The sequence below is a fragment of the Vanellus vanellus genome (assembly GCF_965231255.1).
Source record: "Vanellus vanellus genome assembly, chromosome: 3".
NCBI classification, from domain to species: Eukaryota; Metazoa; Chordata; class Aves; order Charadriiformes; family Charadriidae; genus Vanellus; species Vanellus vanellus.
The window spans coordinates 39,985,017-40,004,689 of record NC_138907.1 but is presented as its reverse complement, the minus strand read 5'-3'; the positions used below and the strand labels follow the sequence as shown (position 1 = coordinate 40,004,689).

Below are 19,673 nucleotides of genomic sequence, written 5' to 3'. Positions count from 1 at the left end.
AAGTCTGGTCAGCACTGATTTAAGGCAAAGACAGCAGAAATGCAGAAGGATTCAGTGGCAAAATAAGAAGAGGCATGGAAGAGACTGCCATACTGAACCATTGGGGCTCCCCAGTTTGGACTGAAGATTATTAAGAACAGACATATTAGAGATAAAAAATAACATACAATATTAGAAAAGAATTTAATTGGGAGAGCTGAATAGCTGTGACCAAGAGTTTTCATGATACTGAAAGGAAGTAAGCTTGAATACAATGAAATGTCTGTTAAATGTGATACAGAAACAACATTGAAGTAAAGACCTCAGTAGGACTGGGAGAAGAAGGGGCATAACCAGGGGTTACAGATACAGGCAGGTCCTTTAATAAAGAAAAGAAAAACTCTAAGGGTTTGGAATGCATATTCATTTTCATATTTCAGGGGATAAATTGTATTCCATTTAAGAGAGGCAGAAGGTAGCAGCTGCCCTGGGCAACAGACCACCATTTACTGCACTTTCATTTGAATGACTCAATATTGGCTTCTGCCAAGACAGAGCACTGACTGTGAAGGACCTCTGCTCTAATCCAGTATGATAACTTCTGCATTTCATAATGCCTCATGACTCATCTAACAATATTACACACAAACTGAACAAGTTAAAAATGTTAGAGTAAACTCCCTAGAACAGATAAGCAATTCCTTAACACCGGCATTTATGAGTGAAGCTCCAGAGTGATACCTGCTATCCCAGGAGGGCTGACACCGTGGATGGCAGCACTTGCAGAAGCCAATTCCATCAAAGACCGACAGTCAAAGGGAATCAGCAACTGTGCTTGACTTCTGGACACACAGGTAATAAATACAGACTTCAAGTTGAATCCTTGATGCTGGGTCAGAAAAGCTCAGGTGCTTACAACTACATCTTAATAAAGTAGCATTATAGGGAAAAAAAAAGCATGTGTATCTGATGCAAATGGCTAAAAATAAAATGCTGCTTCTATATTACTGTCAATCATTGCTGAAAAAAAAGGTGATGCGTTTGACCTCGGGTAAATTTAAGGAATCTGAGCTATGTAACGCTCAGTCCCAACACTATAAACACCTAAAGTCAGTCATTCTGAGCATCTAGCACTAGTCAGTAGTGCCTCATTGATTGTTACACATTTTAGGCATACTAAATACAGTTAGCAAAGTAAGAAGGACAAATACAGTTTAGGGATGAAATTGAGTCCTCTTCACATTGCATACAGGAATTACTAGATGTGCTATACTTAATAAAATACAAGTGATTGAAAAAAGGAAGAAAAAGGGAAGGGACAGGACCTAATAATGGGTATTTGTTTTTAATTAGTGAAGAAGAACTGTGTAGACTCTACTCCAAGGCAAAATTCACTACAACAGCAGGCAGGTTTCAAAAGTGTTTTGCAAGTTTGTTTATAAATCGGTTCTTACTCCTCTTGTTCTACTTCCGTTGTTTCTGAAACTGTCACTGGAAGAATCTGGTGTCTTCCATTGATTACCAGCATCCAGTTAGAACCAACAAAGGAGAATTCTTCCTTGTCACTGGTAAAATAGGCATTGAATCATGAAAAGCATTGATCTTTTCTACTGGCATTAGCAGGTATAAAAACAAAACTCTACACTGCAATTATTATGCATTTTCTAAAGGGAAAACAAGAACAGAATTGTTTGGTTTCGTGCATTAACAAGCTGCATCAGCAAGTCACAATCCATCAGCAAGTTACACTCAGTATGCATTTGTATTGGTATATTTGTTTCTCAAATGTTTCCATTTTGGTATACAAACACCAAATAGGTTTTAATTAGCCTTAAATATGGACTATTATTTTATTTATATTTGCTATTAGCTAACAACTTATTTCTTCCTTTTTTGTTTGAAAAAAAAAAGGACATCTGAAATGAGAGCTGAACTAAACATTAGGAAAAATTGGTTGAATGCCCATAACCAAAGGTGACTGAAGCAAGAGCCTAGAACCAGCTGTTAATATCTTTCTTGCCATCATCTGCCAAACTGGGCAAATTCATTGGAAAGACAGGGATTTGTTTTAAAAATATTTTGCTTTTTCATAGCCAAAGAAGGTAAAGTGAAGCTAATAGAGCAAAGGAAATATGTCCTCTGTACAGATCCCTGTTGAAATCAGTACCATCCTATACAGACCCACAGTTTGTCCTCAGACACTAGACAGCCAGGATGCTGGAGTCCAGGTATCACAGCATGATGGACCTTTTGTCTAAAAAACTAAGCACTACTGCTTGTAACAGCCTCCTTGACTGGGAGTGCTATATATCTACAACAGCAGGAGGTAGGACTCATTTCTATATTTAACTTGGGTAATCCTATTTTCTTAAAATAGATTTGTTGAGTGAAGGAATTGACATAAATTGGATTTATTATAGGAGAGAGAATCTCTCTTGGTAAGAGAGATCTCTCTTGGTGAGAGAGACACTCTGACAAGAAGTCAGGGTGCAGGGACAGGATTTGGAATCAGCTGAGCAAAAAAACTAGCCCCAGCAAAACCTTCTGCTCAGGCTGAAGACTGAACTCAATGCCAGGCCAGCTATCTCAGTCGAAACCCTTGATCCAGATTTATACTTGATCCAGATTTATACTTGTATGAGCATTAGAGAACAGGACAAGTGTTAACACAACTAGATGGACTGTGGCGATGACAAATGTGCAGATCTCACAGTGCTTCATGCCTACCTCTACTACTTGATAGTATCTAAAGGGCAGCAGTACTTAAAGATTATGAGGATGTTTGTTGTTTTATCTAAGCAATGATGTATCAAAGGCTTAGCCAGCCAAAGCATATATTTCAGCAAGGTATCTCACTCTTTTCTTCTCCAGAAATAAACACTTGATATTTATGAAGACAGATCACTTTGTTCCTATTGCTAAACTGTGGATGTCTGCCAAAAGCATGAAATATGTACCAGAGTAACTTAAACAGACACTACGCTATGCACTTCAGAAAGCTCACTGCTCCACTGGAGCAGAGAGTTCAAAGAGTTCACAGAGGCTAAGAGTGTGAGCAGAACAAAAGGACACATCTACATGAAAAATGGTACAAAATCCATGGATGCACAAATCTGTGCTCTTACAACTGCACTTAGAGAAAGTGTAACTAGTTTCCATGAGTGGTCCATGTGAGCCTGAGAAATGACCAAAGGAAGCCAAATGTTTGGTAACCTATCCATCTCCAAAGCTAAATCTTGGTCGGACTGTGTCCAGCCAACATACAATAGTCTCTAGTGTTGCAACTAGAGTTGCAAGACACATTGCTAATAGCTTTTTGAAATATCCTTAACTGGCTTTTTCTACTCTAGATTCCTTCTTTTCCTCTTTTATGCCTAAACTCCTGCTCTGTCTCCTCTTTGCAACAGGATTGTTCCTCCTGGGCTTCCTAACAGGTCTTTTTTCCCTCTGAAGCAGCTTTTCTGGATCCTGTAGCTGGAAAGGACTCAGCAATGACACAGGATTAGTGTGGTCTGTATTGACCTGTACATGAAAATGCATCACGCTTCCTATACTATTTAGTTCCACATTCCATTGGCTTTGCACTGCCTCCATAGTGCCATTTTCAATAACCTAAAAACTGTTTGCATAATTGGGTTATATAACAGCATTGAGCTACGCAGTTGCTGCAATGGAATCTGGCTGTTTGTTCCAGAACAACGTTGGGAACCTGGGGATATCAGGGGAGGTACAGATCTCCTGCATTTCCTCTCTCCCAAGTTTGTGTGAGGGAGGTACAGGCCAGGTACCTGGTGGTGGAGGGTTTCCAGTGCCGGTCTCTAGCTGGGGAGCATATCCGCCCTTGGTGACCTGTCCGCACGTGTTCAGAGTCAGAGGCAGCATGCTCACTGCTCCCACACACAGCGAGCAGGCTCCCAGCTGGTTTGCTGGTCAGCCCAAGCAGCCATGTCTGGCAGAAGGGGTCACAGGGCAGGAGCGATGCTTTGGGGCTACAGGAGACTGATACACGCACCTAAGGACACAAGCGCGTGAGCGGACAGCCAGCTGCAGGAGTTTTAGCCTCAGCACATGAGAATACACACATCTGGATTGTTTATTCTGCTACATGAAGCAGTTTGAGAGAGTAAGCTATGTGTTGCTGTAAAACAAACAAAAAAAATCTGTGAGAAAACTGAGGCTGTAAACTAAAGCAGTTGCTCTCTAGCTCTGTTTTATAGATGCTCCTGTCAAAAACAATTTTAAGTCCTGCCTCTGCTGAGAGCACTTCTTTCACTGTGCAGCAGGGTAATGGTAGAAGAATTTTTGACCATTTCACCACAGTCAACCGCATTCAGAAATGCAGCACCAGGTCATTTTCTTCCTTATTTGTTACTATGCAAATAAATGCTCTAAGAAACTTAAAGATTCAGCAATAAACCTCTGCAGCAGTTTAGACTTGTGCATTGGGAAAGTCTTCTTTGTAACTGAAATGGCCAGAAATACTGCATATTTTTTTTCTAGAAGAGTAAAAAACGTTAAAGCTGAAAACTATAATTTCTAAATCCTTAGACTCACATTTTGAAGAACGTTGGTTGAAATGTCTTACATTTGGAAAAGTAGTAATCTAAATTTCTTCTGAACCTGTATGACCTCATGGCATCCATGGCAGCGCATACAGACAGAGAGGAATAAAATTTGAAATGGTCAGGCCAGGTTCTGAGTTTGTGCTCGCATTAAAATGATCAGAGAACTTAATATCCTCATTGTTTTATATGAAAAACCTCCACCATGAGGTCACAGTCATCTTTGCTCCCTCCTAAAATATGTCAAAAGATTTCCTAACAGTGAAAGCTGCTAAGTGAAACACTCAACACATAGAAAGTATCAGTATTAAAGTGTCTCTTGATACCTGGATACTGTCCTCTCACATCATCTCCTTTTCCCTTCCATTTCTTCTCACTCTTCCCCCAATTTCTGCCCTAGCTGTTTTTAACAATTCTCCTACTTGTCCCTTTCTGTGCTACTCTCTTTCACCTGACCTTTTTATCTCTTCCCACCTTCTAGCCCTGACTGTAAGCCTCACAGTGTTTTTTATTTTTCTGCATTCAAGACAACTTGTATTTTCCAAATCCATGCTGCCAGGACTCCAGCTAGAAGACCACTTCTTCCCTGTTGAGTACCCTACCAGACAGAAATGTATGAAAAGTCCTGCTCTGCCCTTACAGTGCCAGTCTGGACAATAGTTGGCTGGATTGCAGGCTCACACTGTGGTCCTGCTTAAAGCCTCAGATGAGCCAGAGGAACTGCTCGGCACAGGCAGCCTCTAAAGATGTTAGCTGACAAACTTTATGTTTGAACAGATGCAAACGCATTTCTCAGAAACAACTCCACCAAGTTTAAATTGCTTTTCCTGGGAAGAGCCAGAGACACATCTCTACACTTTAGTAACATTAACCCAGGCCAAGTTTGAAAACATGAACACTTTAATGATTCTTTTTTTTAAAAAAAGGCTCTAAAGAGAAGCAAAGAAACACAAAGAACTCAACATGATTTTTTTTTCCCTCTCCTTCATTGTTCTCAGGAGTGGCAAAAGTTTTATAGATACACATGCATTGTGCTGCCCCAGGTGCATGACAGGAGTCACTGGAAGGTTTGCTTAAGACCACACTGTCCAGAGGTATTTCCATGTGCATCTCTAGCAGATCACGCCAATGTGACTAGACTGCTTCGAGTAGCCCAGCTAGCTTATTCAAAGCTCTCTTTAGCCTTCCTGCCCCACAACAAATGACGACATGAAGACCTAGCTCAAGGGGATTTGGGTTTCTAGGAAAGCTGCCCAGCCCATCTTTACCAGTAAATCAAAGTGCCTTCAGGTCCTCACTCTGCCCCAGGATCAGCTCCAGCGTAGTCCTTTCTGGGAATTGATCTGTTACTTAACATCTTTGATAGGCAAACCCTCTTTCTCTAGTAGACAACACATCTCTTTGCAGACAACCTTGATACAGTGACGTTTTCCAAAGACGTTTCTGGAAGGCAGTCTCCCAGAATGGAAAGCGTTGGATTAAGTTGGTAAACTGTAGCAGTTATAAGCAAAACGGTATCTTATATATGGCAAAAGTTGACTGTGGGTGTTGCTAATCTATTACATGTTTATAAAGAGTAATTAGGAAGGAGGAGGTCAAAACCAACTTCCTTCAAATGCGACCTTTTCTCAGTATTGCAAGTGCCTTTCTAGGAATGGTGACAATTTCTGCCCATCCTTAGGTGTTAATGCAATAGCAATTGATGCTTCAAAAGTTCACAGCTAGACAGAATTTAGCTGGGTCTTAAAATTAATTTGGAGCTACAGAAAAATACATACATTTTTCTTCTTATCAGTTGAGTTTTCCCATCTTCCTGCACAATTATTTTAACCCAGTTTCAGTATTATTTTTTTATGTAATAATTTCATTGCTATTCTTGTATCTATGAGATGTTCCGAAAATAATTACAATGTCAGCTGAGTGGTCAGCAAAGATTGACACAGATCTTATGTTCAAATGGGTGTAGATGTACATGAATTTAATTATTTGACCAAATTCAGTAAGGATCACCCTACTTATCAATTCACCTGCCACATTTAAATCAACATCTAGAAGGACACTTCAAGGTGTGTAACTTAAGAATAGTCTCTTGATTTATAGTTTGAAAGTATTTCTTTATCATAATTATTCTTGACCAAAATTACTTTAATTTTGAAGGAGATACCAAGAACATAACTTACACCAAGGGAAATATGTGCAGAGTCTGGGATGGACATTTATTTATAATAATACTCCTAGAAGGTTATTTCATAATTTTTTATTCTGAACTGAACTCCCCAGAATTGGGAAATGACCTAATTGTATAAGCTTTTGAGTACACAAAGGGGCTCCTTTGTGTACTTGAATTATATACTCCTGTATATATATCTTTTTTCTCTGTCTTAGTATAGCTTTTTATAACTCTTTTCTAATACCAACAGCAGGAATCTGGTAATGCAAATCCAGACCTTTACATCCTCATCAGTCTTAAAGTTCAGTGGGGTTTGGTGCTCAGAATGTATCTCTCAATAAGGCTTTAAGCTCCCAGGATATCAACTGTTAAAACTTCCTCACTGGGCCTAAACCTCACACAGGTGAGATCAGAGGGACCTACTTGTGCCTTGGTGACAGCCTCATGGCTGGGACTTTGGGTCTCTGCCCTGGAACTGCAATTTGAACAGCTTTCTGCAGAGCAGCTGGGACTGAGCACTCACCAAGACTTAGTGCATTTATCAGTGACAGGTAAATAGGAGTGAAAGAGAAGTTTCAGAGCAAACATGAATAGTCCTTTAGCTATGGCCCTGCTCCAGGTAGCAGAGATGGAACAAAGTGAAAAAACCTCCTGTGACCTACTCTGTGGGTACTGTACTTCCCTTTCCTTCTGGAGGACAGAATAGTCATTCCCTGCATGTAGCTCAGGCCAGTGGACTGACTGCAAGACAGCAAATGTCTTCTGGAATCATAAATTGTAATACTGTGCAGCACACAAGCATATAAAACCTTCTTGAACGACCAGATTAGGGAATTATGGCCTTAGGTGGCACAACAGGAGTGGTGGATATGATGGGGAATTGAGAGCAGGAGCACGGCACACCATAATGCCTATCTGGGAAGAAAACCTGGAGTGCAAATACAAGACCATAAAGGATTGTAAAGCTGACTGGTAATGGCAAAACAGCACAAATGAATAGGCCTTGGATAGAAATATACTGTTAACAGGCAGGTCGTCTTGAAAAGAAGTGAATCATAGAATCATAGAATGATTTAGGTTGGAAAGGACCTTGAAGATCATCCAAGCCCCCTGCTATGGTCAGGGTCACCTCCCACTAAACCACGTTGCCCACGCTCACGTCCAGCCTGGCCTTGAACACCTCCAGGGATGGGGCCTCAACAACATCTCTGGGCAACGTGTTCCAGTGCCTTACCACCCTCAAAGTGAAAAACTTCTTCCTAATGTTCAATCTGAACCTGCCCTCTTCCAGTTTAAAGCCATTCCCCCTCGTCCTATTGCTACACGCCCTAGTAAAAAGTCCTTCCCCAGCTCTCCTGTAGGCCCCCTTTAGGTACTGGAAGGCCGCAATAAGATCTCCCCGGAGCCTTCTCTTCTCCAGGCTGAACAGCCCCAACTCTTTCAGCCTCTCCTCATAGGACAGGTGCTCCAGCCCTCAGATCATCCTCGTGGGTCTCCTCTGGACACGCTCCAACAGGTCCATGTCCATCTTATGTTGGGGACTCCAGATGGGTTCTCACGAGAGTGGAGTAGAGGGGCAGAATCACCTCCTTTGAAAGAAGGTAAAAGAAAGATAAAAGTCGTAAGTTACCTCTGCAGAAATTCTTCCAGTCCAAGGGATAAAAGGAAAAATTTTGTGGGTACACTTTGTGCTGGGCAAAACCTATAGGTTTCTGTCATGTTAGCCCACTTCCCAATAGGAAAGGCATCTTTGCAATTAGGATTATTGTGAATACAATTATTTGTGCTAATAGTTAGGAAGGAAATCACCTAGTATTCTATTTTGAGAGTGTAATTAGGAAGGTATTTAATAATGCTAGAGGAGACTGCAAAGAAGCAAACTCCATACCAGCACTGGGTACATGAACATTTTACACTTCTGTGGCAAAGCATACAGAGATATTTTTGTTGACTATTCATACATTAATTTGAGGAACCTGGGTAGAAATAGCAATGACTGCACTATTTTCACTGAAGAGAAGAAATTAGATATTAGCATTACTGAAACACACTGGGATGAATCACAAAAACTTAAACTCATTGATTGGGGAGAAAGGGATGCATGAAAGAGGTAGAGCGAATGGCCAGCCTCTGTTAGGGATACCACTACCAGATCTAGAGTTACTGGTAAGCCCAAACAGCAGGAGAGAGGACATAAATGTATTACTGTGTGGCTGGTGAAGGCTGAAAGGAATCTGGTTAGGGTCTATTGCAAAGCATCAAGGTGAAGCCAAACAGATAATAGGATTTGTTACTTGTCAAATACCTGCATGTTGTGTATTTGGAGATTAATGATAGAAGTTTCATGAGGCCAACAATAAAAAAATCTTTAGTTATTGACACTTAATGATGGCAACTTTCTAAGACAAAAGGACAAAATAACTATTTCTCTCAGGAAAAAGAATTGATCTCCGGATTGAATCTAGTGGTTATTCTATGGCCTGACTATAGTCACTATTAGCAAGGAGAGTACCACTTAGAAATATATAGATATACTTCAAACTTAATCTTATCTCTCTGTTTATCCACTTCATTTTTCAAAAAAAACATAACTAAAACTCCTTATGAAGTAATACAAAATACCTCTAAAAATTATGAGCAACTTAATTTATAAATGACTTACTCATTTGAGGCCTGCATCCACCTGGATTTTTCTGGAGGCCTGAGCTGCTTTTCTTACTGATCACAAGTAGGCACACCTACATGAAAAAAATGACCAGCATGTGCTGCACCCACCTGACCAACCAGGCAGCATAGGTGGGCTTAAAAAGGGACTACATGAGCCACAATCTGCAGAGCCTGCGAAGAGGGAGAGTCTTTTTCTTTCTGCTCCCAACTAAGTTTTGGGGAGAGGGAAACTGGCAAGAAGAAAACTTATGCAGGGATATTGTTTTCAAATGCTCCTGGTTTCCCACTCTTTTGCCATGAACGCCTGCCTTCCCTGATCTTTTTAGAACAATGTCAATTTGTAGAAAACCAAGTACAGGCACACCAAATGGGTCACCTGCAACCAAAGGGGTCTGGGGATCCAGCTGTGTCAAAGAGCAGCCTACTAAACGTCTGTCAGGTTCACCTGAGTGCACTTCAGAAATGAAAACAGCAATTATTTTTTTATATATATACTAACAGAGTAAAAGATTATGGTTTTGATTGGAAACAAAGTTGCAAGAGAAGAAAATAAATAACTAAGTGTAACTGGAGGTGGTATTTGAAACTGAAATGCCTCTTTAAATTGGTGGTACCTCAGCTACTAAGGGCAACAGAGTGGGGAGTAAATGTAGCACCCTGTCTTTTACACCAGTATCTTCAGGATTAGCTTTGCACATCAGAGAGACAAGGCCTTCCCCCCCATCACTGTGCACGGTGGCATCTCCTCCTCTCCCTTGCCACTCTGTCTTTCTCACTTCTAAGAGAAACGTGGCAATAAGGTTTATATGGAATTTGATTGTGATGGCTTCCTGTCGTAATTTATATTTTGTTTCCCTTATTGTTTTTGGTTTTGAAGCTGGACTGCAAAATAGAAATGCAGCAAACTGTTTCATGTGGGCAAGAATGACACCACAAGCTAGAACCTGGGCAGAATCAAGGAAGACTACAAAGCCCTGGGGGAGCAAGCGAAAAGCATTGGTACCCAAGTTATCTTTTCTTCCATTTTACCAGTTAGAGGTAAGGGTGCAGGCAGAAATAGATGTATAATGCAAAGCAACCTCTCGCTTCATGGCTGGTGCCATCATGAGGGTTTTGGCCTTTATGACAAGAGGACATTCTTCAATATTTATAGCCTGTTAGGGAGGGATGGGATCCACCGTCTAGAAGAGGCAAGGGAATCTCTGGCAATAGGCTGGCCAGCTCCGTGAGGCAGGCTTTCAGCTGAAGGACTCAGAGCGTGGGGTCCAAAGTGGCAACGCTCACACCACTGCAACCAACTGGGAAACAAGCCAGGCCAACCAGAGCAGCGACAAACGTTCCTCTCTCCTAAGATGAGAAGCAGAAGACCAATGACCTCAAGTATATGTATACCAATGCACGCAGCCTGGGGAACAAACAGGAAGAACTGGAGCTCTGTGCCCAGTCAGAAAGTTATGATATCATAGCAGTAATTGAAACATGGTGGAACAACTCACATGGCTGGAGGACTGTGATGGATGGTGATAAGCTGTTTTGTAAAGACAGGCAGGGAAGAAGAGGAGGAGTCACAGTCTCCAAGGTAAGGAGAACCTTGAATGTATAAAATCAACTACGGCAATTGTGGGAGACCTATCAAATGCCTCTGGCTCAAGATCAGAGGGGTCATCTCCAAGGGGGATATTATAGTAGGCATCTGATACTGACCTCCAGACCAAGACAATAAGGCCAATAAAGCAATATTTGGGTCACGTAAGCAAGCTTCATATCAACAGAACGTGGTTCTTTTGGGTGACTTCAACTACCCAGACTTTTGTTGGAAGAACGATACAGCAGCTCACGTCATCCATCAAATTCCTGGAACGTGTAGAGGACTGCTTCCTCATACAAGTGTTAGATGTGCCAACCAGGAAGGAGACTCTGCTGGACTTGCTACTCCCAAACCAAGAAAACCTGCTTTGTAATATCTTGGTTAGTGATAGCCTTGGCTGCAGTGACCACAATATTGTGGAGTCTGGGATCCTGCTGATCACTCTGAAGACACAGATTTAGACAAAATACAAAGACAAAGGGTTTAGATTTCAGAAGAGCAAACTTCAGCTCACTCAGAGCTCAGCTTGGAGGGATTCCATGGAAAGCTTCCATGGAGGATAACGGAGCTAGCGAGTGCTGGGAGTTTTTCAAGAACGCTCTCCTGGAAGCACAAAATCAGTTCATCCTCTTTAAAGGTGAGGGAAGTAGGCAGAGCAACAGACTCCCCTGGCTTAACTGCAGGCTGCTGGGTCTGCTCAAAACCAAAAGAGAAGCATACCAGAGATGGAAAAGCAGACGAATAACCAATGAGAACTACAAGGGCATTGCCAGATTGTGCAGAGACACAGTTAGAAAAGCAAAAGCTCACCTTAAATTGAAATTGGCCAGAGATGTCAAAAACTGCAAGAAAGAGTTCTTCAGGTACGTAAACAACAAGCAGAAACAGAAGGAAAATATTGGCCTGCTATTAAATAGGAGTGGTGAATTAGCCACCAACAATGCTGAAAAGGCAGAGGTTCTCAACACTTCCTTCACCTCTGTCTTTACCAGCGCTGTTGGGTCCCAGGCCTTGGGAACAAAAATCCAGGTTGACACAAATACAGACCCACTGTCAGTGAAGGAAGAGTCTGTATGAGAACTATGACGGGAGCTTGACCCCTACAAATCGATGGGACCCAACAATATCCACCCAAGGGTGTTAAGGGAGCTGGCTGATGTCATTGTGAGGCTGGTCTCTATAACCTTTAGAAGTCGTGGAATGTTATGGCACAAATCCTCCTGGAGACTATCACAAGTCAAACGAAGCACGTGATTGGGAAAAGCCAGCACGGATTCACCAAGGGCAAATTATGCTTGACAAACCTGATTGCCTTCTACAACAAAGTAATCTCCTTAGTTGATGTGGGGCGAGCCGTGGACATCATCTACCTGGACTTCTCCAAGGCTTTTAATATGGTTCCCCACAGCCTCCTCCTGGAAAATTTGCCAATGATACCAAACTGAGTGGGAAAGTGGACACTTCGGAAGGGAGAGCCACCCTGCAGGAAGACCTGGATAGGCTGGAAGAGTGGGCTAACAAGAACCTCATGAAGTTCAACAAGGACAAGTGTAAGGTCTTGCACCAGGGAAAACATAATCCAGGAGCATAGCACAGACTGGGATCTACCTGGCTGGGGAACAGCTCTGTGGAAAGGGACCCGGGGGTCCTGGTGGACAACAAACTCAACATGAGTGAATCGTGTGCAGCAGTGGCAAAGAAAGCCAACAGGATGCTGGGTTGCATCAACAAGGGCATCACCAGCAGAGATAAAGAAGTCATTATCCCACTCTACTGCGTTCAGTTTTGCTCCCCGCTATGCAAAAAAGATGTGGACAAGCTGGAGAGGGTCCAGAGAAGGGCCACAAAGATGATTAAAGGACTGGGAAGCCTACCATATGAGGAAAGGCTGAGAGAATTGGGTTTCTTCAGCCTTGAGAAAAGAAGGCTTAGGGGAGACCTTATCACCATGTTCCAGCATTTACAGGATGGCTACAAAGAAGACAGACTCCCTTTTTACAGGGAGTCACATGGAAAAGACAAGGGGTAATGGGTACAAGTTAGTCCTGGGGAGATTCTGACTGGACATGAGGAAAATTTTTCACAATGAGAACTATCAGCCCTTGGAATAATTTCCCCAGGGAAGTGGCGGATTCCCCAACATTGGACACTTTTAAGACTCAACTGGACAGGGTGCTGGGCCATCTTGTCTAGGCTGTGTTTTTGCCAAGAAAGCTTGGACTAGATCCTTGGGGTCCCTTCTAACTTGGTGTTTTATGATTCTATGATTCAAACAGGCTTCTCCTCACCACCTGAGGGCTTCATCTGGCATTCTCACTGTACTCCTTAACCAGCACAGCCCCTCTAGCAGGAAAGGCTGTATTACAAACTACATTTCAAAGCAAAATACTTTGTAAGTCATTTATCACAAGAAGTATTCCTGTACATACATCTTAATGCCACTCACCATTTTTAGCTCACGGCCAGCTTTTCACTGAGACTGCATACACAGATGGCAGACTTGGCATTCAGTGCTTTTCTCACTTTCTTCCTCCTTTTCTCTGTCTTCCCACCCCATCAGTTTTGGAGGCCCTACCATCACAGGCCCTACCTTAAGAAAGTGAAGAAGCTACGAGCTTACCTAAACCAGATGTGATAAATTCAGATTTTTATAGGATGTTTGCCTTAGCACCATAGAGCATTTGGATTTGATTAAATTCACACCATGCTGCAGTAATAAAGTGCACACTGAGAGATGCAGAGCTGGCTAACAAAGGATAGCAGGCAAAGATGCAAGAGTAGGATTGGGAATTCCTCCCTTCCCTTTTTTCCCCTCAGCAGCAGTCTGCCTTTAGCCCCTTATAAAAGCCTCAGGGAATGCACCATCTTGTGCTTGCCACAAAGAGAGAGGCTGCTGCCTAGTGGTGGCAGATAGATGGAGAGTGTACTGCTATCACAATTCACCACAGGCTGCTGCTCCTGGGCAAAGGCAGAAAGCAGGAAAGGTCTCCAACGCCATCCACCTCCTTCTTGCATCCTCTCAGGCAGCAAATCTTTGTATTAGACTGTGCTAGGGGAGGGTTGGCTCTTTGGCCAGCGGTTGGTACTTAGATGACCATCTCCCTTCTCTTTCAGCAGTGGACTAGATGGGAGCACACTACCTGCCAGACCTGGCTCACAGGGTTCCACTGGGCAAGCAGAGAGGTCCTACAACGTCCTGTCAATGAGGAGCCATCAGCATTAACCCAGGGAGTTTCCAGAAGAGTATTAGAGTGGTCCTTACAACACTCCAGCATATTCCTCAACAACCTGACAATAAATACAAAATTACCACTGATAAAGCTGACACATGGCACAAATTCTAGACAAGTGAACATCAATGTGGGTAGAAGAACATTACTGAGCACTAAGCCCATGCAGAAAAGTTACTTTAAAATCAAAGAAATGCAGCCATACAAACACAAACCATTCCTAAGAACTGGTAGATTGTAATCTTGGTTACAATCGTGGTTACACCAGCTCCAGGATGTTCAAAGTAGCCTGGAAACACAGGGCTTCCTAGTATGACCCCAAAACGAAAAGCACTCCTCCGATCTGTAAGCACAGGAGTAGCATATGGAAATAGGAAGGTGATGTTGTCTCTAGATATGCTACTACAACTCTAGTATTTTATTCTACATCCAACACCGATGTCTTCATTTTAAAATGGATGTAGGAAAAGAGAGGAAAAAAGCCACAGAAATCATCTGAGGCCTGAGGGAAAAAAATTGTCTTGCATTGAGGGTTCTCAGCTATGGTTCAGTGACATGATAAATCTAGTTTAGGATACCTCAGATCAAATGAAAAATGTTGCAGCTACTTGACACCGTGTGTAAAAGCAGGACAAATTAATTTTGCTGGTTTAAACCTGTTCCTAAATTTATGAAAAGGTAATTTTATCCTGACCAACTTCATGCTGGATGAAGTATCATGTGTCTGCACCCCTCTAACTCTATGTCAGATCAGGTAATGTCTGTTTCTCTGTAGCTGGCATAAATCCACCATAAAAACATAAATCCAGCATAAGCACCATATCATGTGCAGTAGCTAATTCATCAGAAATATGATCATGTGCTCCTATATTATCTGGATCGCACTGGTGCAGATGAAGGACCTGATAGCTCTGTACAAGCAAATTGAAAGATGATCTGATTACTGTATAAGTGATACCATGGTACGAAAATACTAAAGGATACTAAGGAGTACTTTAAATTAGCACAGAGTGAGAAATAGCAAGCACCACTGGGAAGAAATCAAAGCTAGTCAAATTCAAGTAAGACATTTTAAACACATTGTTTAAGTGATAGTGAAAGAGATCAGACGACTACACTACCAAAGATAACAGTGGATTCTCCATAGAAAATGATGGATCCTCCATCTTCTGGGGTCTTCAGATCAAGACTTGAAGTTACTCCAAAATACATGCTTCAGTTAAACACAAGCTACTGGGGCAGGACAGCTGCTCATAACGCATAGGAAGTCAGAATAAGTAGCATAGCAGTGCTTTAAAAAAAAAAAAATCTATGTTTCTCTATTATGGACTATATTGTCCTTCCAATCATACCTCTAATCAAAACTTCCCTTCCACATGCATGTTTGGTGTAATAGATGAGACAAAATTAGGAAGGATAAAAGCTTCCCTGTGGAGAGAAAGAAGTCACTAAATTATGTAACAATACACAAAGAAACTTTTATCTATTTCATACAAACATAAGGGAATGCTCAAATACACGTCAGATGATCAGTAGCAAAAGTAGGAATAGATTAACAAAGTACATTTATAATTAAAAGTGGAACAGCTTTATTCACTTCAAAATTTTAAAGTCGGAAAAACTGCAGTAGGCTATGTTCATTAAGTAACTGTAATCTTATTATTGGTCAATTGCAGGTTTTATTCATTATCCTTGCAGTCAAATTGAATCACGAAAGTATTTAAAACTCTTGTTAGATTATTTCTAGTAAAGATAACAAATTGAAAAAAATACCAAAATAAAGTCTGGCTGTTATATCAAAGTACTGAACCTCTTTTCAAATACTATACACCAATGAAATAACCTAACCCAGTGTGACCAGTACCCCCTGCTCCTAACCCCTGGTAATACGGTTAGCATAACCAATGCCATTTCATAAGCCAAACAGCCATAAAATGCAAGTTCGCTGATCATGTATTCCCCCTCCATTCTTCCTACACCTTTTTCAATATTGCGATAAGATGGTTTGCCCACCAGTGTTGTCGCCAGGATGTGGTGGCACCCATTTTGGAACAGGGAAGCATAGCAGCATATGAGCCTATAAAATCCAGCAGCTGCAAGCAGACTTGGATGGGACACGCTGCTGGACAGCACACCCCACGATCCCCCAGTGGTCAGGGATGCCTCCACCATCATCATCTTCTTCCTCCGAGGACTGAGTAACTCATTTTCTTTTAGGTCAAATCTGAGTCTAAATTATAATTATTGTATCACGCACTGATAATTAAGAATTTCACCCAATCTGCAGATGGTCCAGGTGACTAAAAAGTCTAGGTAAATAAAAATTCCAGATAATGAAAGCTATGCAAATTATTAGAAATTCTGTTTAACTATAAGCTATGCTAACTGCTAGAAACTGTAGATAACAATAAGCTATGCTGATTGTTAAAATTTTTATGTAATAATAAAGCTCTAATTATAACCACAACCCTGTGGCCACTGGTCATTCTACCAAAGATCCCTCAAAGAACCTGCCTGTCCCCATAGCCTCAGGTGACACCCAGAAAACCTCCTAATTTGCAATTTTTGTTGCTCTTTTACATAACAATAGAGCATTAATATTTAATACAATGTTTCAAATATTAATTATTCAGTAGAATCTCAGCATGGCTTGCCTGAAAAGAGGTTGCACGCTGTAAGAATAACACTGGAGTAACATGTAGTATTAGAAACAAAACTGTTTGTTGTATAGACTTGGTTAAAATGAGGGCTTTTATTTTCACAAGGGAAAAAGTATACTCCAGCTGCAAATGAGAAGGCCCCCAAATTCTTTGAGAAAGAAAAGGTATGAAAACATAATGCTTCTGCCCAAGTCCAGCAGTAATGTTGAAAAAAAAAGCCACTGACTCAAAAGATGTTTGCATACTGGTAGGGTAACATTTCTTTCAATTGTCTAGTGGTGCTTGTTGATTTCTGTGTTTCTGAAACGATCAGAAATTCTTGAGAATAGCAGAATGCATTAAATTAAATCTAGTATAACTGCATATAATGAATACTTTTAGCTTTCTTGGAGTCAAATGTGTTATAGGTAGTATCCTCATATCTGACTTAGTGCAGCAAAGAAAAGACAATGTTAGTAATAACAAATATATCTCTAACATAGTGGTTTAGCACTTTAAACCATTCTCTGTTTTAAATTTATCTACAACACCTGAGAGTTTCTGTCCCTAAATTGCCTGTAGAGATGTTGCTGCTGAATTTTCAACATATTGATTTTGGTTGAGTTGCAAATAGTAATTTCTGATCAATTACTACATGAATGTTTTCTATTTCTAGTAAGCAAAATAAAGAATAGAAATAGGAATTGGGGTAAAAAATAGCAAACCAAGTCAGCAAAAGTTTTGCCTCAGAAGCTACATAGCTTTTTACTATATAATGGCATAACACTGTCACATACACTTGCCATTTGTGAAATGCCAGGTTTTGGGGTTTGGTTTTGGTTTTGTTTTTTTTTTTTGTATTTTTTTTTTCCCCCGATAAACAGAGAACCAAAAGTCAAATTCCTCATGAAAGAACTCCACAGAAAATGGAAGTGGAGCAGAAGATAAAACATATTCAGCTCAATATGTCAGAAGATATATTCTGGTGATATACTCCAGAACCAAGTCCCACTGACTGCAGAACCAGGTGATAATTGTAGAGCTATGTCACTTCAAAGTTATCACCAACAGTGGGTCAAAACTCTACTTTTTCTTTGAGGTCCTGATTAGTAAATACAGAATTAATTAGTTACAGCATTTATTGACATCTATTACGACAAAGTTTCTAAAAACAAACAAAAAGACAAGAAAGAAAATGATAAATGCGTACGTTGGTAGTGAGGTGGGAATGACGAATTGAACATAAAGAACCAACTTTTGTGTTGTGGTAGAGAAAGCCTGCAGTGGCTTTGGTTTTTCCTGTGCTACCTGCACAGCAGTGCGGCTCGTTCAGTCCTTGCTCCCTCACTGCCGTAGCGGCTTTGCATTGGGGCCATCCTCACGCGTGGTCGCCGGCGCTGCTCCCGGCGCCGCATGTGCTGCGCTTCTCCTGCCCGCAATAAGCGCTTGGCATGTTCCTTCACGCATATTCGGATTAGTTGCAGCCAACGCTTTGCTCCAGCTTAGCGAAACCTCGTCTTATTTTTTTTTTTTTAATCTCAAATCCAAAGCGTGCATCACCTCCCCTGCTTCAAGCACCCGAGTACCACCTGCTCCTTTCCCCGGCGGCCAGGACGGGGGAAAGATGCCGACCCGACCGCGACCGGCCCCTACGTTCCCAGCAAAGCCCGGGGGCGCGGATTAGCTGCTCCCGCGCCCCGGCTCCGGCGATCATTATAGGCACCGCGCCTGACACGGCAGGGAGCGATGCTGCAACGGAGACTTGCCCCAACCCCACCGCCCAGCCCAGCCCCGGCTGCGCCCGTTCCCACAGCGTCCCTCGGTGTAGCGTTTCCCCCGTTTCCCGAGGGGAGGCCGCAGCTCTTCGCAGCCGCCGCTCGCCCCCGGAGTGCCGCGGGCCGGTGGCGGGGCGGCTCCAGGCGGCGGATCGGGAGGGGGGGGGGGGGTGTGCTGCCGGAGCCCTGCCCGGCGGCGGTACCTGTAGAAGTAGTGCCAGCAGAAGAGGCAGCAGAGGAGGCGGCAGCCGAGCGGCTCGAGGCGGGGCGGGCTGCGCAGCGCCAGCAGCAGCGCGGGCACCAGGAAGGAGGGCAGCTCCTGCAGGAACCAAGCGCAGCGCGCCGGCAGCCGGCCCCGCGGCCGGCACAGCCGCTCCTCGTGCTTCCCGTAGCGGGACGGCACCCGGAGGTACAGCGAGAGCTGCAGCAGCGCCAGGGCGCCCAGCAACGAGCTGAGGGCCAGCACCAAGCTGGGGAAGCACTGCATGCTCGGGGGCGAGCGGGGGCGCCGGGCAGCGCGGGGCACCGAGGCAAACAGCCCCTCGGCCAGCGCCAGCCCCGGCCTTATTAGAGCCGCGGCGGTCACCCCGCCCCGCCGCGCTGCCTCCCATCGCCCGGGCTCGACAGAGGGCGCAGCCCCTCTCGCCGGGGCGGGCGAGGCGCCCCAGCCCGCCCCGAGGGGAGCTGCCCCCCGCGGGGGCCCGCTCCGGCCCCTCCCTAAGCCGGCCCGCTGGCGGCCCCTCCGCCGGGCGCGGCCCGGGGGTGACGGTGGCGGTTGGCGGGCGGCGGTTGGCGGCCGTTGGCGGTCCGCGCGAGGGCGGTCGCTGAGTGGGGGTCGGGGGGCGGCGAGGCGGCACGGCGGGCGGGCGGGGCGGCTCAGGGGCGACGGCGCAGCCCGGAGGTGTGGGCGTGTGATTCCCGGCAGGAGGCAAATTGCTCCCGGTAAGATGGGAGCGGCGGCGTTTCCTTCCCTGTGCCCCAGGGAGGTGTTGCGAGGCTTGGCTCGTCGCGGCCCGGCGTGGGTCGCTGCGTGACTGCTGGGTTAGCAGGCACGGGGCCGTTT

At 43.5% G+C, this 19,673-nt stretch overlaps 1 protein-coding gene across 1 annotated transcript in view; it reads right to left on the bottom strand.

The window, feature by feature from the left end:
- Nucleotides 1-19,221, bottom strand: part of SRD5A2 (steroid 5 alpha-reductase 2) — a gene marked incomplete at both ends in the record, with an annotated part of 29,474 nt that extends 10,253 nt beyond the window's left edge. The window contains 2 exon segments of the mRNA XM_082480676.1: nt 18,814-19,151; nt 19,153-19,221. Of these exon segments, the coding sequence (XP_082336802.1) occupies nt 18,814-19,151; nt 19,153-19,221 (407 nt within the window).
- Between the last annotated feature and the right edge of the window lie 452 nt (nt 19,222-19,673).